General features: G+C 37.5%; 1 protein-coding gene across 2 annotated transcripts in view; it reads right to left on the reverse strand.

The window, feature by feature from the left end:
* ZCWPW2 (zinc finger CW-type and PWWP domain containing 2) overlaps positions 1–23,576 on the reverse strand; it is a 135,956-nt gene that overhangs the window by 14,374 nt on the left and 98,006 nt on the right. For both annotated transcript variants that reach the window (XM_059077405.2, XM_067005855.1), the window contains one exon: positions 2,125–2,171. In XM_059077405.2, coding sequence (XP_058933388.1) covers positions 2,125–2,171 — 47 coding nt within the window. The remainder of the gene's footprint in view (positions 1–2,124; positions 2,172–23,576) is intronic.

Genomic DNA, 23,576 nt, shown 5'->3' on the forward strand with positions numbered 1-23,576 from the left:
GGTAAGATTAATTACATAACATGCCAGGAAGTATCCAACAGTGTTTGGCAATTAGTTGATGTTCAGTCACTGTTTCATTGTTATACTAGTCCACCAGGTCAGTGTCAGAACTCTACCCTTTTTCCTTAGACCATACGACAGAGGGAACTTGGCACTTTGATATGGCTAGACTTTGGTAGTGTATTAGTTTCCCAAATCTGCCATAACAAATTACCACAGATTTGGTAAAGCATCAGGAAATTATTGTCTTACAGTTCTGAAGGATAGATGTCTGTCTCATAAGAACACTTATCGTTGGATTGAGGGCCCACACATTACCCAGGATGAGCTCATCTCAAAATCCTTACCCAAAGGATTTGCAAAGATCCTTATTTCAAATAAGGTCACATTCTGAGATTCCTGGTGGACATATCTTTCGGAGGTTACTATCCAACCCAGTACAAGTAGACACTAAAGATTACTTTATCTAATCTATCTCTTCTCCTTCTCTTCCTGTGTTGCACAGCTGATTCTCCTATGTTGTCCTGTCCAATGCTATTCAGAACAAGAGCCACGACATGACAATCAGCAACACCTGAGAGCTTGTTAGAAATGCAAATACTCATGCCTACCAAATCAGAAACTCTGGGGGTGGGGCCTGGAACCTGTACTTAAATAAGCTCTTCAGGTGACTCTAAAGTTTTCCAGGCACTGATCTAGCCCACACCACCCATCCACACAAATATATTGCTATACAAGTGTCACTGATTTTAAAGAAAACAAAGCAAGTATTAATCTTTTCTTGTTGGATATAAAAACAAAGAGGTGTATGTATAGACAGTATATGCCATTTACTGAAAAAAAAATAATTAGCATTGCGGACTAGAATGGCAAATGAGAGAACTGCCTTTTATTGCAAAGGACAGAAAATCTATAAGAATTGTGTTTATATAAGATTAATATAATCTGCACAAACTGACTTGATATTGCCTATTTCCTTAAGCCACTATTCATCTAAATTAAAAACTTTTTTTTTTTTTTTTTTTTGGCTGTGTGGCATGCAGGATCTTAGCTCCCCAACCAGGGATTGAACCCATGCCCCCTGCAGTGGAGGCATGGAGTCTTAACCACTGGACCTCCAGGGAAGTCCCAAAATTAAAAATCTCTTTAAGCAAGAAGGACAAGTTTGTTAGCTGTGCTAAATCTGAGGGTGTAAAAATTTGATCAGCATTTATGCTCATAGAAGACATAAATATGTTTTGCAACCTTTTGAGAATAATTGTCAGTCAGTAATCACTAAAGAGCTGCCTACTCTGACAGAAGAATGAATCTGTACCTTGAATAATGTACATAAACTCCTTGTCAAAAGTCATCATATAGAAGGAAAAGCCAATATTCTCATTCCCCTTTGGGAAATCTGCTGGGAAATATATGCTTGGAAAAGGATGAAAACTGGTTTCATTCAACATTGTAAAAGATGGTTATTACTTAATCTAAAGGGCTTCCCTGGTGGCGCAGTGGTTGAGAATCCGCCTGCCAATGCAGGGGTCACGGGTTCGTGCCCTGGTCCGGGAAGATCCCACATGCCGCGGAGCAACTAAGCCCGTGAGCCATGGCCACTAGGCCTGCGCGTCCGGAGCCTGTGCTCCGCAACGGGAGAGGCCACAGCAGTGAGAGGCCCGCATACCGCAAAAAAAAAAAAAAAAAAAAAAAAAAAAAAAAATGCTATTAACTTTATAAATTTTCATTAAAAAGATTCATACAAATGTCTGATATTGTTCTCAACTTTAAGGTAAAGTCCATATTAAGCTGTGAGTTTTAATTATCTGAATTTTCTGTGAAGATTGTATACATTATAATAACATTACATATTAAAAATATTTTAGTATATGAGAATATGTACAAATAAAAGCAATTGTTTATTTGTTAACTTACAATTTTCTATTATTCTAATATTTGATAATTCTATAACACTGATGTAAGTAACCATAAATATTAAATTCCTAGTGTCAACTAACATTTAGAAGAAAAATGTGATTATATGTCATTTTGATTTAAAATATTAATTTAATTTTCTTTTAAAAATAGTGTTAATCAGATTGACTTTGAAACCCGTATATTTGATTTAATAAAACATGATCTTACCCTTTTCTTGGCCACCACAGCAACTGTGCCATCTGCTTTGGATTTGTCTGTAAGATAATAAGGTATGGATGCTTCAAAAAAGTGAACTACACTCCTGTTCAAATAAATGCAACATTACACAGTTAGAATTTTCTACTTTCTCATACCATGATATGTGTCTTCAGTGGTTCTTTGGATCAAAATGCTAACAAACTCAGCTCCCAGAGTTGAGTAGAACAAAGTAATCCAAACGTAATAACATCAGGGATTGGTATACTTATTTGACAAACCTCCTCCTTTAAATCTGATGGCTGGTTAGATGTCCACCAGCTAGCATCTAGTGTATCTCATGTCTAGACTCTGGTCGGCTTATGTGCTCTAGAGTATGTAGGATCTGGAATTAAATCCCAGCTACCTCAACGTGTACATCTATTGGGCTGGCCAAAAAGTTTGGAAAAACTCTAACAAATTTTTTTGCCAACCCTATACTACCAGCCAGACATGTAATAAATACTTCATAGAGACAATATCTTATTTAATCCTCATGATAGTTTTAAAAGCGGTGTACTCCATCTGCACTTCACAGCATGAGGTCATGCAGTGGAGGCAGATCCATTCGACTACAAGTCCCTAAACTTTATGCCTGCTGCCTCCATCTGGGGTCCCTGAGCTGCCAACAGTGCATCAGAGAAAGACTCAGCAAGAATGAAGAGTCTAATCAAATAGAGAACAGATGACCTTTGAACAACATGTGGATTAAAAGTGCCAACCCCCTACACAGTGAAAAATCCACATATAATTTTTGACTACCCTAAAACTTAACAACTAATAGCCTACTGTTGACTGGAAGCCTTAGTGATAACATAAACAGTCAAGTAACACATATTTTGTATGTTATATGTATTATACACTGTATTCTTACAATAAAGTAAGCCAGAGAAAAGAAAATGTTATTAAGGAAATAGTAAGAGAACAAACATTTACAGTACTGTACTGTATATATCGATGCTGTAAGTTATCTGTTTACAAGATGAATCATCTGCCTGTCAGTACCTACAGAAATAACGTCTTCTATGATACAAAACACTGTAGATGTCATACGTATTACTAACACTAGACATCAAAAATTAAAAGATAATGTGAAAAAGAAATTCATGTTTAACAAAGAAACAGCAATATGACTGCTTTATGGTTGCCTAGTGTAATTGATATGATTGTTTCACAGTAACCTTTCCTATACACTAATGAATGAATGGTTATCACATTTTTATGGCATAGAGTAGTACAGTCATACTCATAAGACAGGATGGGAAACACTGTTACATTTTGTTTAAAACCCCTTACCTGTGATGATAGATTGATATGCAGTATCTCCAATTATGAGAGAGAAAGAGAGACATACTGTATGGTAATATAATTCTTTGAAAGCAAAATTATAAGATAGTAAGAAAACTAACATGTTATTACTTTTATGTTAAATATCACTCACCTTATGCCTATATAAGGTTAGGCTATCCACTTCAATACACACCTTGCACACAATGTTCACATGATGAATACTTGGGTGCTGATGATGATGACACAAAAAGTCTCATACAGTACTTGCCATACAGGTATTCGATTTTCACACGAAGATAAGTGTGATGTTTATTAACTGTATGGCAAGATGATTATTTACTATTCATTTAGTAGAAGTGGATCATCATAAAGGTCTTCATCCTCGTCAACCCGAGGAGAAGGAAGAGGAGGAGGGGTTGGACTTGCTGTCTCAGGGTGGCAGAGGCAGACAAAGTGGAGGAGATGGATGGGGAGATAGGAGAGGCAGGCACATTTGGTGTACCTTTACAGAAATATATCTTAATTTCTGTCTGACTTTTTTTTTGCTTTTTCATTTTTCCAAAAATGTTTCTATATGGTATCAACCCTTCTTCCACCGTTTGCTTTAGTTTCAGTGCCTGTATCGTAGAAGGGTTCCTGTTGTTATGCTTTAGCGCATATCATAGAAGAGTCCATGTTGTAAAACATCAAAACCCATCTTGAATATTCGGACACCTTCTGCCAGCTTGTCTGATGTCAATTTGTTTTCTGGCACTGCTTCTTCTACATCCTCTTCCTCATCTAGCCCTGGTTCAGAGCACTCATCTGTTAATTCCTCTGGTGTGGTGTCTCTTAGCTCTTGAATTTCTCCAAGATCCATATCTTAAAACTCTTCACCCCCCACCCTTTTTGCCTTATCTACAATCTCTTTCATGATTTTCTTGATTGGCTCCATCGTAAATCCTGTGAAGTCATGCACAACATCTAGTCACAGTCTTCTCCAGCGGGGATTTATTGTTTCAGGCTTGATGGCTTTCACGACTTTTTCTGTAACAATGGCATCTTCAATGGTATAATCCTTCCAGACTTTCACGACGTTCTATCAGGATTCTCTTCCACACCGTTGACAATCCTTTCCATAGAGCACTGTGAGTAATGAGCCTTACAAGGTCCTTATGACCCCCTGAATTAGAGACGTTGTGTTTGGGGGGCAAGTAGGCCATTTTGATGCCTTCAGTGTTGAACTCATGGGGTTTTGGGTGGCCAGAGGCATTGTCTAATATCAGAAGAACTTTAAAAGGCAGTCCCTTCGTGGCAAAGTACTTCCTGACTTCAGGGACAAAGCACAGATGAAACCAATCCAGAAAAAGGCTTATTGTCATCCAGGCCTTCTTCTTGTAGTACAACCAAAAGACTGGCAGCTGCTGTTTATCTTTGAAACCAATCCAGAAAAAGGCTTATTGTCATCCAGGCCTTCTTCTTGTAGTACAACCAAAAGACTGGCAGCTGCTGTTTATCTTTTCCCTTCAAGTCTTATGGGTTCGCAGCTTTATGGATAAGGGCAGTCCTGATCATAAACCCAACTGCATTTGCACAAAATCATACAGTTAGCCTATTCCTTCCTGCTTTAAATCCTGAAACTCGCTTCTTTTCCTTACTGACAAATATCCTTTGCAGCATTTTTTTCCAGAATGCACTTTCATTTGCATTAAAAATCTGTTCAGGCAGACATCCTTTCTCCTCAGTGATTTAATGGGGTCTGGGAACTTGTCTGCTGCCTCTTGGTCAGCAGAAGCTGCTTCTCCCGTTATCTTGACATTTAAGCCAAACCTCTTTCTAAAATTATCAAACCATCCTTTGCAGGCATTAAATTCTCCAACTTTAGATCCTTCATCTTCCATTTGCTTTAAGTTGTCAAATAATGACCTCACTTTTTCTTGAATCATATTAGAGTCTAAGGTATGTCCTTCTGATAGCAAACTTGCACCCACATTAAGGCCACATCTTCAATTCAAGATAAAAAGGTACTGCACAAAAAGTGCAAGGTTATTGCACATGCTGGTGTAACCACAGTGATGGCTTCACAAATTTCCTTTCCTTCCCTTTTTTTTTTTTTTAAACAATGGTTGGATTCATCCATCTTGAAATGGTGGCAACTTCAGCTGCAGACCTCAATCTATGGTACATACCAAGCATGACTTATTTCTTGGGAGCACTTCAAATATCACGAGTGGCACTTTGTGGGTCCCATAGTGTTATTCAGGAAATGGTATTGCACTAAATATTATGGAAAATATTGGGCTGGCCAAAAAATTCGTTCAGTTAGTGAATACATTGTTCAATAAAATTCTTGTTTGTTTTTTGTTTTTTTGTTTTTGCGGTATGGGCCTCTCACTGTTGTGGCCTCTCCCGTTGCGGAGCCCAGGCTCTGGATGCGCAGGCTCAGTGGCCATGGCTCACAGGCCCAGCCACTTCGTGGCATGTGGGATCTTCCTGGACCAGGGCATGAACCTGCGTCCCCTGCATTGGCAGGCGGACTCTCAACCACTGCGCCACCAGGGAAGCCCAATAAAATTCTTGGTAAAAATGAAAAACGTGTCTTATTTTTACTTAAAACCGAATGAACTTTTTGGCCAACTGAATACATGAGAACCGCGAGAAAGAACTTTCTACTGTGATATGCAACTTAGTGGAAAGACGAAGTGCTCATGCAGAGGTGACTGGTGTCACAGCGTTTTAAGCAGATGTGCACTACATTTGGGCTCACTGCTACAGCAGCAGGAGATGGCTAGGAAAGTATCACCGTAGTAATACTTATTTAGGTAATACTTAAAGTATTACCGTAGTACACTGTGTATCACAGTTATCTTTATGTAATCATGATTTAATACTGCATCTTTATGCTTGTTTATATTTCTCTCGACTATGAATGGTTCCACATACAATCTGTGTTTGCATACATTTTGATAAATTTTAACTTTTTATAATAGATTTGTGCATATTTCATGGTAGTAAATGATAAAATAGACTAGTATCTACATATATTTTAATCATTCATGACATACCTTTTTCTTAATTTTTTTCAATATTTCTAGGCTATGCAGTTCATCTGTGAATTTTTTCAAGTTGTCACAAATCTCCCCCAAATTTTCCATATATTTATTAAGTGAATTCTTTGAAATCTGCATGTAAGTGGACTCACGCATTTCCAACCCATGTTGTTCAAGGGTCAACTGTATAGAAAATTATTTCAAGATATCATTTTGATATGAGCAAAAGTATATATGTGTGTGTATTAGTAAAAATCATTGGCACAACTGTTGGATTTTTAAAAAATGTTCAATCTGGAATTCCATAACTGAATAGATTATATGTAAATATTTATTCATAGATATGTTTTAGAAACCTTAATATTGTGGTAATGAAAAATGGAAAGAGCTACAGACATTAATTGTAAAGTTTTAGGGTTACATTTAACATTAAAGAAAAATGCATGGAAATTTAATTTATCAATATAGAATTATAATTCACAATGAACATGTAAAACAAACAAAAAGGATAAATACCCATGAATATAAGAGAAAATAAATGCTTGCTATCTAAAAGCAAATTTTGTAGTAAAAAAATTATTTTCATAAAACATAGAAATCTAGAGGAGCAGGTTATTATATTTATACCTGCAACTGGCTGGCCACATGTAAACTGCCCTTTTTCCTGTGCTTAGTTGTGTGCTTGAAATAATCCCTTCTTCTGGAGTACACTTATTCCCTACTGATGAACGTACAAGACCATCTACCAACACAGATGATTCTTCAACTAGGAGAAATTCCCACCTCTTTTGCAAATCCATAGTCACCTTAGGCCATAGAACTTTCTAACTTGTACTGTTATTATGGTTACTTCTATATATGTGTAAGCACTCTGCAAGGCTAAGTAAGATGTGCCTCAAGGCAGGGACCATTTTTCATATGCACAGGTGCTCAATTTTTTTATACTTAATTAAATGTATATGTATTTTATTCAAAATATTATATGGATCTGAAATATACATGAGCAAATTAATATAATTTATTAACTGAAATACATAGAATATTTACATGGCATAAGTTACTATACTAGACAGTGTAAAATATAAAACACTGTATGTTCTCAGACTTTCAGTTTCTTTACTGATAACCCAGGAGCAATATATTGGTATATTGTGAGATTTAAATAATATAATCTACGTAAATAAAGCTCCTAAAACAATGTCTGGTGGTTTTTAGATAATCAAAAATGTTCTCTTGAAAAAATAAAGTTCTCCTCCATTTTAGCTAATTGGTATGTGTGTTAGAGAAAGAGAGAGACCTCCTTGTAGTACTAGGAAAAATAGTTCATTGATGATATACTTCATTATTGTGTCATTTTAAGTGATTCCATCATTATTCCATTTAAATAATTATTTGTCTTTCAAACAAGGTTAGGAATAATTGATGAGTAATGATAAAATAGCAAAATGTTTCAAAAGAGAGGAAAAAATAAGATCGTGGCCCAGTGAAACCTGATAGCAGTTACAAGATAGAATAAGTTTTGTTGTATCTAAAAATTTTTTTCTCCCTGTTCTTTTGAAGACCTCTGAATAACAATAAAAATCACAATGAAATATTAATCTGTACAAATAGCTAAAACTGCACAAAACGAAACACAGAAACTAAAATTGGGTCCAAAGGACCCTGATCATATATTGAGAGTTAATGATAACAGAATATAAATTTATGTTTCTCCTCAAAATGTAAGTCATTCTTATGTAAAATTTCCAGTAGGGAGATGAACTGGGAACAGAAATATCCAAACTGTTGTTCAAGGAACTTTTTATACTCAAAAGTTGCAGAATCGTCTTCCAATGCAAGAGAACCACTCTAATTTCAAATGCCAAAGGGAAATTCTAATGTAATACTTAAAAACATAACAATCACTAGCGGTTTCTCTGATAGTAACAGTAGGTCCATGTTCAACTTTAGCAGCATTAACTACTTTCTAAGAGCTGCAATCTCCCTAGAAAGGTTTAATTTCCTCCCTTCAGAAATCTCTGCATGTAAGGACCCTCACATACAGAGTGAAAAGCAGTTAACAGGAAATGTAGGTTTGGATAATTAAAACAGCCTCTTCTGAGCTACATCCAAATCATATTTTTAAAGTATAAAAGAGAAGCTGCAGGTAGAAAATGAAAATGTTCCAAATCAGTAGAGATGGTTATGCCTCATGACCCATAACAGATGTTAAAAATTTTTATTTACAACCATATTAGAGAGAGGTACAAATATTAATATAAATCAATGGCTTCTCTTCTTTAAATAATTTTTCTAAAGCTTGTCCATTCATGGCCTCAGAAAAACTGTCAGTATGTTCTTCTTTAAACATGACAGCTGAGAACATTTTCTTAAAAACAAAAAGGACAGTCCAGTTTCCTGTCTGTCAGTAAAGAGCTTGGAAGTCACCACTCCATCCTAACAACACGTAAAAAGATGAACAGACTGAAAATCAATAACTCTTCTTAGATCCCTCAGGGAGTGAGTTCACAGGGCAAACCACTGCCCCCAAATTTGGAGAGACAAATTGCTTACTGGCAAATTAAAAGAACCACAATTTACTGGAGTTGAAACCTGCCAAGAGCCAATGCCTGGGAGGGAAATAGGAACTGAAATCCACAAAGTGCTGGAGGCTCACTGTGAACAAGCCTGAGAGAGAAAAACCCCAGAAGGATCCAGTCCTAGGGGAGAGAGATGTACTTTGGTGAATTTACCTCCAGGAGCTCCATCATGTTCTCACACTGCCAACTGGGAAAATAATTCCCTGTGCTTCAGGCAGTGGGAGGAAAAAAGTAATGGTTCTGAAATATGCCAGAGCTTTCAATTCTTCTAACAAGGGCTGCCCTCAAGAGAAACTATTTTACCAGAACCTAACCTACTGGGGTTTTTTCAGAGCCTAACCAGCCTGCGGGGAAGGGAAACGCCCAAATCCAGCCTGCTGTAGCCTTCCATGTTGGGAAGGGAATTCCAACTCCAGCCCCCTTTAGCCATCATGGACCACCTAAGAGGTAAAAAAAAAAAAAAAAAAAAAAAAAAGAGAAGCACTCATGAAACTCAAAGCCCAGGACTGAGATCTAATCACAGGACTACAAAATGCCTCCCCCACCCCACACACCTTACCATTGCACTACTAAAGGCCTCTTTACCACAGTTCTTTTTACCTAGTACATCATATCCACCTTTCCACAAAAAATTACAAGGCATAGTAAAAGGGAAATCACAGTTTGAAGTGACAGAGCAAGCGCTGGAAGCAGACCCAGATATGGCATAGATCTTGGAATTATCAGACTGTGAATTTAAAGCAACTACAGTTAATATACCAAGGGCTCTAACGTTAAAAGTAGACAACTTGCAAAAGCATGTGTGCAATGTAAGCAGAGATATAGAAATTCTAAGAAATAATAAAAAAGAAATACTAGAGATCAAAACACTGTTACAGAAATGAAGAACGCCTTTGATGGGCTCATCAGTAGACTGGACATAGCTGAGAAAAGACACTCTGACCTTGAGGATACATCAATAGAAACTTCTAAAACTGATAAAGCAAAGAGAAAAAAGACTGAAAAAAAAAACTGAACCGAATACCCAAGATCTATGGGACAACTACAAAAGTGTAACATGCGTGTAATGGGAATACCAGAAGGAAAAGAGAGAGAAAGGGACAGAAGAAATACCTGAATTAATAATGACTGACAATTTCCCCAAATTAATGTCAAGACACCAAACCATAGCCCCAGGAAGCTCAGAGAACACCAAGCAGGACAAATGCCAATAAAAACTACACTTAGACATGTCCTATTTAAACTGCAGAAAATCAAAAATAAAGAAAATTCTTGAAAGAAGCCAGAGAGGGGAAATTCTTATCTTTTTTGCTCCTTACCTATAAAGGAGGGAAGATAAGAATTTCATCCAATTCCTCTCAGAAACCATGCGACAGGACAGTGGAGTGAAATATTTAAAGTGTTGAGAGAAAAAACCCACGAAATTAGAATTCTGTACCCTGTAAAATTATTCTTCAAAAGTAAAGGAATATACAAATTGTGAGACAAAGAAAAATTGTGGGAATTTATTGCTAGAAGTCCTGCCTTACAAGAAATGTTAAAAGAGAGATAGAGGGACTTCCCTGGTGGTGCAGTGGTTAAGAATCTGCCTGACAAAGCAGGGGACAACGGGTTAGAACCCTGGTCTGGGAAGATCTCACATAACGCAGAGCAACTAAGCTGGTCCACCACAACTACTGAGCCTGCACTATAGAGCCTGTGTGCCTAGAGCCCATGCTCTGCAACAAGAGAAGTCACTGCAATGAGAAGCCCATGCATCGCAACGAAGAGTGGCTCCTGCTCACCACAACTAGAGAAAGGCCACGAGCAGAAATGAAGACCCGGGGCTTCCCTGGTGGTGCAGTGGTTGAGAATCTGCCTGCCAATGCAGGGGACACGGGTTCGAGCCCTGGTCTGGGAAGATCACACATGCCGCGGAGCAAATGGGCCCGTGAGCCACAACTACTGAGCTTGCGGGTCTGGAACTTGTACTCCGCAACAAGAGAGGCCGCGATAGTGAGAGGCCCACACACTGCGATGAAGAGAGGCACCCACTTGCCACAACTAGAGAAAGCCCTCACACAGAAACGAAGACCCAACAGAGCCATAAATAAATACATAAATAAATTTTTTTAAAAAAGAAATGAAGACCTAACACAGCCAAAAATAAATAAATCTATTAAAAAATTATAAAAGAGATAGAAAATGGTATAAACCAGAAATTTGGATCTACATAAAGGAAAAGCAGCAGACTAAGTAAAGGTAAAAACTTTTATTTTTCTCATTCTTAATGTATCTAACAAAATACTTTGTTCAAAATGAGAGCAACAATATATTCAATTATATATATTGTGTGTGTGTGTGTGTGTGTGTGTGTGTGTGTGTGTGTATGTATGAAATGAATGACAACAATGATACAATGAACAGAAGAGGAATCAGGAAATTTTTGTTAATATAGGTACATTCATTACTCATGAAGTTACAAAGTGTTATTTGAAAGTGGACTTGGATAACTGTAAATGAATATTGCAAGCTATAGGAAAACCACTAGAAAAATTAAAAAGAAAGAATAATTGATATGCTAAGAAAGGAGAGAAAACAGAATTATATGAAGTGCTCAATTAACACTACAAAAGGCAGAACAGACTATAGAGTACTTCATTTAACAACAGCAGATACACATTCTTCTCAAGCTTGCTTGGAACATTCACCATGACAGACTACATTCTGGGCCATAAAACATATCTTAAAAAGTTAAAGAAATAGATATCATATAGGGTTGGCCAAAAAATTCCCTCGGGTTTTTCTGTAAGATGTTTCAGAAAAACCCGAACTAACTTTTTGACCAATCCAATCCAATAATCTGCTCTCATATCACAATGGAATAAAAGTAGAAATCAAAAACAGAAGGATAACTGGAAGATCCCCAAATACTTGGAGCTTTAACAACACATTTCTAAATAACATATGGGTCAAAAATATCTCAAAAGAAATTTTAAAATATTTTGAATGAGATGAAAAAATAAATATGGCTTATCAAAATTTGTGAGATACAGTGAAAGCCGTGTTTAGAGGGGAATTTATATCATTAAATGCATATATTATGAAAGACCAGAGATCTAAAACCAGTATGCCAAGCTTCAACCTTAGGAAGCTAGAAAAAGAAGAGCCAGTTAAATCTAAAGTAAACACAAGAAAAGAAATAAAAAGGAGAGAAGAAACAAATGAAATTGGAAACAGGAAATCAATAGAGAATATTAATAAAGCCAAAAGCTGTTTCTTTGAAAAAATCAATAAAATCAGTAAGCCTCTAGCCAGGCTAACTAAGAAAAGAAAAGAGAAAACAGAAATACTAGTGTCAAGAAATGAAAGAGAGGGCATCACTACAGATCCCATGGACTTTAAAAGGATAATAAATAAATGTTATGAATAACTCCATGCCCACAAATTTGATAACCTAGATGAAATGGACAAATTCCTTGAAAAACACCATCTGCCAAAAGTCACACAGGAGAAATAGAAAATCTGAAGAGCCTGTATCTGTTTAAAAATTGAATCAGTATAATAAACTTCCAAAACAGAAAGCATCAAGCCCAGGTGAGTTCTCTGGTGACTTCTACCAAACATTTAAGGAAGAAACTATACCTATTCTCTATAAACTCTTTCAGAAGATAGAAGTGAACAGAATACTTCCTAATTCATTCAATGAAGCCAATATTACCTGAAATACCCAAACCAAATAATGACATTACATGAAAACTACAGAGCAATCAATATTTCTCATGAACACAGATGCAAAAATCCTCAACAAAATATTAGCAAACTAAATCCACCAATGTATAAAAAAGAATTACACACCACAATCAAGTGGGATTTATTCCAGGTATACGAGGCTGGTTCAACATTCAAAATCAATTCATGTAATCCATGACATCAATAGGCTAAAGAAGAAAAGTCACATGATCATATCAATAGAAGCAGATAAAGCACTTGACAAAATCCAACACCCATTCATGATAAAAACTCACAGCAAACTAGGAATAGGGGGAAACTTCCTCAATTTGAGGAGAATCTACAAAAAATCTACAGCTAACATCATCCTTAAAGGTGAGAAATGCAAAGCTTTCCCACTAAGATCAGGAGCAAGTCAAAGACAGGGACCCTCCTCACCACTCTTTTCAATATTGTACTGGAACTCCTAACTAATGCAATAGGACAATAAAAGAAATAAAAGATACAAATTGAGAAGAAATAAATAAAACTATCTTTGTTTGCAGATAACATGATCATCTAAGTAGAAAGTCCAAAAGAATCAAGGAAAATACTCCTGGAAGAAATAAGTGACTAGAGCAAAGTTGCAGGATACAAGGTTAATATTAACACAAAAGTCAACTGTTTTCCTATTTACCAGCAACGAACAAGTGGAATTTGAAATTGAAAACACATTACCATTTATGTAGACACCCCCCAAAATGAAATACTTAGCCATAAATCTAACAAAATATGGACAAGATCTATACCAGGGAAGCTATAAAAGTCTGATGAAAAATGAAAGAAGATCTAAATAAATAGAGAGACATTCCATGTTCATGGATAGGAAAACTCAATATTGTCAAGATCTCTGTTCTTCCAAACTTGATCTATAGATTCAATGCAATCTCAATCAAAATCTCAACAAGTTATTTTGCAGATATCAAGCTGATTCTAAAGTTTTTATGGAGAGACAAAGACCCAGAAAAGCTAACACAATATTGAAGAAGGGCAAAGTTGAAGAACTGATCCTACCTGACTTCAAGACTTACTAAAAAGCTACAATGATCAAGACAGTATAATATTGGGAAAATAATAAAAATAGATCAATGGAACAGAATACAGAGCCCAGAAACAGACCCAACAAATATAGTCAACTGATCTTTGACAAAGGAGCAAAGACAATATAATGGAGAAAAGCTAATGTTTTCAACAAATGATGTCGGAACAACTAAATATCCACATGACGTGCACACACACATATACACACACAAAAGAATCTAGACACAGACCTTACACCTTTCACAAAAATTAACTCAAAATAGACCACACATCTAAATGTAAAATGCAAAAATATAAAACTCCTAGCGAGTAACATAGGAGAAAATCTAGATGGTTTTGGACATGCTGATAACTTTTTAGATATAATACCAACGGCAAGATGCATGAAAGAAATAACTGATAAGCTGGATTTCATTAAAATTAAAAAATTCTATTCTACAAAGAACACTCTCAAGAGAATAAGACAATCCACAGTGAGAGAAAATATTTACAAAATACATATCTGATAAAGGACTGCTATTCAAAATATACAAAGAATCTTAAAACTCAACGATAAGAAAATGAACAACTGGATTACAAAATGAGCAATAAACAGACAACTCACAAAAGAAGATTCAAAGATGGCAAATAAGTATATGAAAGGATATTCACCATCATATGTCAATAGAGAACTGCAATTAAAACAATAAGATACCTCTACATACCTATTAGAATGACCCACACCAAGGATGTGGAGCAACAGGAATTCTCATTTATTACTGGTGGGAATGTAAAATGGTACAGCCACTTTGGAAGATACTTTGACAGTTTCTTACAACACTAAACATATTCTTACTATGTAATCCAGCAATTGCACTCCCTAGTATTTGCTCATTTACTCAAGTGAGCTGAAAACTTATGCCCACACAAAATCCTGCACATGGATGTTTACAGCAGCTTTATTAATAATTGCCAAAACATGGAAGCAACCAGGATATCCTTCAGTGGGTGAATGGATAAATGAACTGTGGTACATACAAACAATGGAATACAATTCAGTGCTTAAAAAAGAGCTATAAAGACATGGGGAAACATAAATGCATATTACTAAGTGAAAGAAGCCAATTTGAAAAGCTACATACCATATGATTCCAACTATATCACATTCCAGAAAAGGCAAAACGATGGTGACAGTAAAAAGAACAGTAGAGGAGTCAAGATGGTGGAACAGGAGGACATGGAATTCGTCGCTCCTCACAAGTACATCAAGAATACACCTACAAATGGAACAATTCTCACAAAGCACCTGCTGAACATGAGTGGAAGACTTCAGACACCTAAAAGGAGAGGAAAAATCCCCTCAACAACCAGGTAGGATGAAAGAAAGAAGAAAAAAAGAAAAGAGGAATCAAAAAAGGGACCAGCAGCCCTGGCGGAAAGCTGAAGGTGAGGGGAGGTTCCCACACTCAGAAAAACTCCCTCATGGTGGGGAAATCAGCTGGGACAGAAAAGGAACTTCGGGGGATCAAAGGAGAATGCAGTGGATGGTTTGTGGAAGACAGGACAAAGTAAGAACTGCATGCATGATCTACACCACAGCTCTGCGCATTCCAGTCTGAGTCATGAGTCACCAGTTACAAAGGGGGGCTGGGTGCTGGAAAGTGGGATTTTGAGTGTGGTCCCAGGGAGGGGACAGCTGTTAGCTGTGAAAAGATAGCCAGAAGGGACAGGAGTAAGGAGCTCCATAACCAGGAAAGTCTGTGGAAAAGCCCGGGACACCACAGAAGCAAGGAGTATTGTTGAGTAGTGCGCAAGGGGTAGAGCCGCCATTACAACCCCTTTCCCCACCCACCGCCTTCTTCAGCCTCCGGGGGCACTGGGAGGGGCTCCCATCTAAGTGGGCCTGCCTGCCCCTCAGGCCAGGGTCTCCCGTGTGGGTTCTGGGGGCCTGAGCGCTACCCATCCCAAAGCCTCCTTGGGAATCAGCCCTGGGCACCCATGCCTGGGGACAATAGTCTGCCGATGCTGGCAGGGGCTGAGTGCTAAAGTGAGGGGTTGGTAGAATGGATATGGGGAGATGAGCACTGTTGGCTGTGCAGATACAGCAGAGGGGACAGGAGTGAGGGGATGCATGGCCAGGAATGCCCCTAGAAAGTCTGGCCTGCCTGGAAAGCAAGCTGCCATAGTTGAGAGGCACGTGGGGGGCAGGGCCGCCACCACCCCCACACATCAGTGCCTGCCTCCGTGGGCACTGGGAGGGATTCCCACCAGAACGAGTGCGCCACAGCCTGTTACAACTGCCTGCTGGTCCACACCACTGCAGGCAACTCATGCACATCCCAATTGTAGCTGCTGTACCCCTCCCCAGCCTGCGTGAGTAAGTGTGCCCCAAGCAGCTGCTGCTTTTGCTCCCTCTTGCCTGGGCAAGGAACAGACGCCTGAGGGTGGCCCACATGCAGAGATGAGGCCAAAACCAAAGCTGAGCCCCAGGGGTGGTATGATTAAGGAAGAGAAATGAAAATCTCTCTGTGCAGCTACACAAGCTGCGGATTAAATCCCTGAGAATGGCTTGGCAAATCCTGCATCTGTGGAACACCTGAATAGACGAGTGTTCCCACAATTGAGACCAATCTAGCCTTTGCAGCAGTGGACTTTGGGGGCAAGTACACATGGGAGGTGGGTCAGGTCAGCATCTGAGCTGGCCCCACAGTGCCCAAAGCAGGTCCAGACCTACCTAGAAGTACTGGAAGGCCTCCTGGGGAGGTGGGGGATGGCTCTGGCTCATGGTGGGAGCAAGGATACTGACAGAGGAGGCCCCAGGAAAATATTATTATTACTGTTATTTTCTTCTTTGTTTCGTTTTATTCAGTTGTTGGTATTGTTGCTTTTATTATTTTTTATCTTTTATTTTATTTTTAATTTATTTACTTTTTTGTGGTACGCGGGCCTCTCACTGTTGTGGCCTCTCCCGTTGTGGAGCACAGGCTCTGGACGTGCAGGCTCAGCGGCCATGGCTCACGGGCCCAGCCATTCCGCGGCATGTGGGATCTTCCCGGACCAGGGCACGAAATCGTGTGCCCTGCATTGGCAGGCGGACTTGCAACCACTGCACCACCAGGGAAGCCCTATCTTTTATTTTTATTATTTTATTTTTTTAAATATATATATTTTTACTTCACTTTTTTGCTGTTTTGTGGCTTTTCTTGTTTTTGTTTTTTTCTTTATTTTTGATTGTTTTTATGTGTATATTTTACGTTTTCTTTGCTTCTTTTGCTGTTTGTTTGCTTTGTTTTTGTTTCATATTTTGTTTTTGTTAGTTTAGTGCTTATTGACTGTTCTCATTTTTGAATTCTTTTGTTTGTTCTCTTGTTCATTTATTTGTTTGTTTGTTTATTTATTCTGTGTGTGTGTTGCCGCTGTTTGTTTGCTGTTGATTTTGGTATTTGTCTTGGGTTTTGTCTGTCTGTTTGCTTTCTTTTTCTTTTCTTTTCTTTCTTTTCTCTCTGGCTGCAATGTGCAGCTTGCAGGCTCTTTGTTCCCTGGCCAGGGGTTGGGCCTGGGCCTTTTGTTGGGGGTGTGACAAGTCCAGGACGCTGGACCACCAGAGAATTCCCAGGCCCAGGGAAGATTAATCGGCATGTGCACTCCTGGAGGTATCCATATCAACACCAAGAGCTGGCCCCACACAACTGCCTGCAGGATCCAGTGCTGGACACCTCACAACAAACAACCAGCAAGACAGGAACACAGCCCCACCCATCAGCAGACAAGTAGTAAGCTCAGAAATACCCCAAACATACCACCTGACATGGCCCTGCCCATCAGAGGGAAAAGATTCAGCTTCACCCACCAGAGTTCAGGCACCAGTCCCTTCTACCAGGAAGCCTACACGAGCCCCCAGACCAAACTCACTCATGAGGGGGCAGACAGCAGATGCAAAAGGAACTACAACCTTGCAGCCTACAGAAAGGAGACCATAAACACAGTAGGTTAGACAAAATGAGATGACAGAGAAATACGTTGCAGATGAAGGAGCAAAGTAAAATCCCACAACACCAAATAAATGAAGAGGAAATAGGCAATCTACCTGAAAAAGAATTCAGGGTAATGAAAGTAAAGATGATCCAAGATCTTGGAAACAGAATGGAGTCATGGACCCAGAAAATACAAGAAATGTTTAGCAAGGACTTAGAAGAACTAAAGAACAATCAGTGATATACAATACAATAACTTAAATGAAAAATACACTAGAAGGAATCAAGAGCAGAATAACTGAGACAGAAGAATGGATAAGTGAGCTGGAAGATAGAATGGTGGAAATAACTGCTGAGGAGCAGAATAAAGAAAAAAGAATGAAAAGAAATGAGGACAGTCTCAGAGACCTCTGGGACAACATTAAACACACCAAAATTCGAATTATTGGGGTCCAGAAGAAGAAGAGAAAGGGAAAGGACCTGGGAAGATATTTAAAGAGATTATAGTTGAAAACTTCCCTAACATGGGAAAGGAAATAGTCAATCAAATCCAGGAGGTGCAGACAGCCCTATACAGGATAAATTCAAGTAAAGACATGCCGAGACATATATTAATCAAACTAACAAAAATTAAATACACAGAAAAAAATACTAAAAGCAGCAAGGGAAAAACCAACAAATAACCTACAAGGGGATCCCCCATGAGGTTATCAGCTGATTTCTCAGCAGAAACTCTGCAGGCCAGAAAAGAGTGGCAGGAGGACATATTTAAAGTGATGAAAGGGAAAAAGCTACAACCAAGGTTACTCTACCCAGCAAGGATCTCATTCAGATTTGACTATGAAAAATAAAACTAAAAAAATAAAAATAAAAAAAACTGTGAAAAATATAAAAACATGGAGGCTAAACAATACAGAGAAATCAAAAGCTTTACAGACAAGCAAAAATTAAAGAATTCAGCACCACCAAACCAGCTTTACAACAAATGCTAAAGGAACTTTTCTAGCTGGGAAGCCGAAGAGAAGAAAAAGACCTACAAGAACAAACCCAAAATAATTAAGAAAAAGATAACAGGAACATACATATTGATAATTACCTTAATTGTAAATGGATTAAATGCTCCAACCAAAAGACACAGACTAGCTGAATAGATACAAAAACAACACCAATATATATGCTGTCTACAAACCTAGAGACACATACAGACTGAAAGTTAAGGGATGGAAAAAGATATTCCATGCAAATTGGAATCAAAAGAAAGCTGGAATAGCAATACTCATATCAGACAAAATAGACTTTAAAGACTATTACAAGAGACAATGATCATATGACTATTACAATCATAACGATCAAGGGATCAACCCAAGAAGAAGATATCACAATTGTAAACATTTATGCACCTTAACATAGGAGCACTTGAATACATAAGACAAATACGAACAGCCTTAAAAGAGGAAATCGACAGTAACACAATAAGAGTGGGGGACATTAACACCCCACTTACACCAATGGACAGGTCATCCAGGCAGAAAATAAATAAGGTAACACAAGCTGTAAATGACACAATAGAACAAACAGACTTAAATGATATTTATAGGACATTCCACCAGACAGCAGAATACACTTTCTTCTCAAGTGCTTATGGAACATTCTCCCAGAGAGATGGACATCTTGGGTCACAAATCAAGCCTTGGTAAGTTTTAGAAAATTGCAATTGTATCAAGCAACTTTTCCAACCATAACGCTATGAGAATAGAAATAAATTACAGGAAAAAAACTGTGAAAAATATAAAAACATGGAGGCTAAACAATACGCTACTAAATAACCAGGAGATCACTGAAGAAATCAAAGAGGAAATAAAAATATACCTAGAAACAAATGACAATGAAAACACAATGACCCAAAACCTTTGGGATGCAGCAAAAGCAGTTCTAAGAGGGAAGTTTATAGCAATACATTCCTACCTCAAAAAATAAGAAAAATTTCAAATAAACCACCTAACCTTACACCTAAAGCAACTAAAGAAAGAAGAACAAACAAAACCCAAAGACAGTAGAAGGAAAGAAATCATAAAGGTCAGAGCAGAAATAAATGAAATAGAAATGAAGAAAATAATAGCAAAGATCAATAAAACTAAACGCTGGTTCCCTGAGAAGATTAAAAAAATTGATAAACCTTTAGCAGACTCATCAAGAAAAAAGGGAGAGGACTCAAATCAATAAAATTAGAAATGAAAAAGAAATTACAACTGACATCACAGAAATACAAAGGATCATAAGAGACTACTACAAGCAATTATATGCCAATAAAATGGATCACCTGTAAGAAATGGACAAATTTTTAGAAAAGTACAACCTTCCAAGGCTGAAACAGGAAGAAATAGAAAATATGAACTGACCAATCAGAAGTAATGAAATTGAAACTGTGATTAAAATCTTCCAGTGAATAAAAGTCCAGGACCAGATGGCTTCCCAGGTGAATTCTATCAAACATTTAGAGAAGAGCTAACACCTACCCTTCTCAAACTCTTCCAAAAAATTGCAGAGGGTGGAACATTCCCAAACTCATTCTATGAGGCCACCATCACTCTGATACCAAAACCAGACAAAGATACTACCAAAAAAGACAACAACAAGCCAATATCACTGATGAACAAATCCTCAACAAAATACTAGCAAACAGAATCCAACAACACATTAAAAGGTTCATACACCATGATCAAGTAGGATTTATCCCAGTGATGCAAGGATTCTTCAATATATGCATATCAATCAATCTGATACTCCATATTAACAAGTTGAAGAATAAAAACATATGATCATCTCAAAAGATAATCCAACACACATTAATGATATAAACTCTCCAGAAAGTGGGCATAGAGGGAAACTAGCTCAACATAATAAAGGCCATATATGACAAACCCACAGCAAACATTATTCTCAATGTTGAAAAACTGAAAGCATTTCCTCTAAGATCAGGAACAAGACAAGGGTATCCACTCTCGTCATTATTATTCAACATAGTCTTGGAAGTCCTAGTCACGGCAATCAGAAAAGGAAAAGAAATAAAAGGAATCCAAATTGGAAAAGAAGTACAACTGTCACTGTTTGCAGATGACATGATACTATACACAGAAAATCCTAAAGATACCGCCAGAAAAGTACTAGAGCTAATCAATGAATTTAGTAAAGTCACAGGATACAAAATTAATACACAGAAATTTCTTACATTCTTATACACTAACAGCAAAATATCAGAAAGAGAAATTAAGGAAACAATCCCATTTACCACTGCACCAAAAAGAATAAAATACCTAAGAATAAACCTACTTAAGGAAGTAAAAACCTGTATGCAGAAAACTATAAGAAACTGACTGAAAGAATTCAAAGGCAACACAAACAGATGGAGAGCTATACCATGTTCTTGAATTAGAAGAATCAATATTGTGAAAATGACTATACTTCCCAAAGCAATCTCGAAATTCAATGCAATCCCTACCAAATTACCCATGGCATTTTTCACAGAACTAGAACAGAAAATTTTAAGATTTGTATGGAAACACAAAAGACCCTAAATAGCCAAAGCAATCTTGAGAAAGAAAAACGGAGTAGGAGGAATCAGGCTCCCTGACTTTAGACTATACTACAAAGCTACAGTAATCAAGACAGTATACTGGCACAAAAACAGAAGATCAATGGAACAGGATAGAAAGCCCAGAGATAAACCCATGTACCTATGGTCACCTAAGGTATGACAAAGGAGGCAAGAATGGAGAAAAGACAGCCTCTTCAATAAGTGGTGCTGGGAAAACTGGACAGCTACATGTAAAAGAATGAAATTAGAACACTTCCTAACACCACACACAAAAATAAAGTCAAAATGGATTAAAGACCTAAATGTAATGCTAGACACTATAAAACTCTTAGAGGAAAACGTAGACAGAACATTCTTTGATAGAAATTGCAGCAAGATCTTCTTTGAACCACCTCCTAGAAAAAACAAAAATAAACAAATGGGACCTAATGAAACTTAAAAGCTTTTGCGCAGCAAAGGAAACCATGAACAAGACAAAAAGACAAGCCTCAGAATGGGAGAAAATATTTGCAAATGAAGCAACTGACAAACGATTAATCTCTCAAATATACAAGAAGCACAAAGAGCTCAATATCAAAAAAACAAGCAACCCAATCCAAAAATGGGCAGAAGACCTAAACAGACATATCTCCAAAGAAGACATACAGATGGCCAAGAAGCACCTGAAAAGATGCTCAGCATCACTAATTATTAGAGAAATGCAAATCAAAACTACAATGAGGTATCATCTCCCACTGGTCAGAATGGCCAGCATCAAAAAATCTACAAACAATAAATGCTGGAGAGGGTGTGGAGAAAGGGGAACCCTCCTATGCTGTTGGTGGCAATGTAAATTGATACAGCCACTATGGTGAACAGTATGGAGGGTCCTTAAAAAACTAAAAATGGAACTACCATATGATCCATCAATCCCACCACTGGGCATATACCCAGAGAAAACCATAATTCAAAAAGACACATGCACCCCCATGTTCACTGCAGCACTGTCTACCATAGTCAGGACATGGAAGCAACCTAAATGCCCATCAACAAAGGAATGGATAAAGAAGATGTGGTACATATATATAATAGAATATTACTCAGCCATAAAAAGAATGAAATTGGGTCATTTGTAGAGATGTGTATAGACCTAGAGAGTATCATACAGAGTGAAGTCAGAAAGAGAAAAACAAATATCGTGTATTAGCACATATATGTGGCATCTAGAAAAATGGTATAGATGATCTTATTTGCAAAGCAGAAATAGAGATACAGAAGTAGAGAACAAATGTATGGATAACAAGGGGGAAAGGGTGGTGTGTGTGGGAGGAATGGATAGATTGGGATTGATCATATACACTACTGATACCATGTATAAAATAGACAACAAATGAGAATGTACAGGGAACTCTACTTTATGCTCTGTGGTGACCTAAATGGGAAGGAAATCCAAAAAATAGGGGATATATGTATACGCATAGCTGATTCATTTTGCTGTACAGTAGAAACTAACACAACATTGTAAAGCAATCTTACTCCAATAAAAATAAATTTGAAAAAAAAAAAAGGACAGTAGTTGCCAATCAGAGGGGTAAGGATTGGGCTGGGAGAGGAATGAATAGGTGGAACACGGGATTTTTAGAACAATGAAACAATTCTGTATGATACTAAAGTGGTAGGTACATGTCACTGTATATATTTGTCAAAACACATAGAGTGTCCAACACCAAGAGTGAACCCTAATGTAAACTATGGACTTTGGGTTATAATGATGTGTCAGTGTTGGTCCATAGATTGTAACAAATGAACCACTGTGGTGCAGGATATTGACAGTGAGTGATGTTGTGCGTGTGTAGTGCAGGGGGTATATGGGAACTCTGTACTTTCTGCTTAATTTTGTTATGAACCTAAAAATGCTCTAAAAAATTAGTATATTTAAAAATAAATAATTCTGAGAAACAAGGGTAGAGATAAGGACATCTCTAAAATGTAGAATATATAAAAAATATTCATCCTACAAATAATACAAAATCCTAATGCTGAGTTATGAAGAGACTCTATGAGTAATGCCCTATTCATTTAAAAAATACAATTGAAAATAAAAAATAATGAATTTCCTATATAAGAAGAAGTTTTCTAGACCCAACAGAAGAATCACTGATTTGGAGTAATAGTTAATACAACAAAAACATGGTAACCAAATCGTGTG

Source organism: Kogia breviceps, chromosome 10, assembly GCF_026419965.1.
Source record: "Kogia breviceps isolate mKogBre1 chromosome 10, mKogBre1 haplotype 1, whole genome shotgun sequence".
Classification (NCBI taxonomy): Eukaryota; Metazoa; Chordata; class Mammalia; order Artiodactyla; family Physeteridae; genus Kogia; species Kogia breviceps.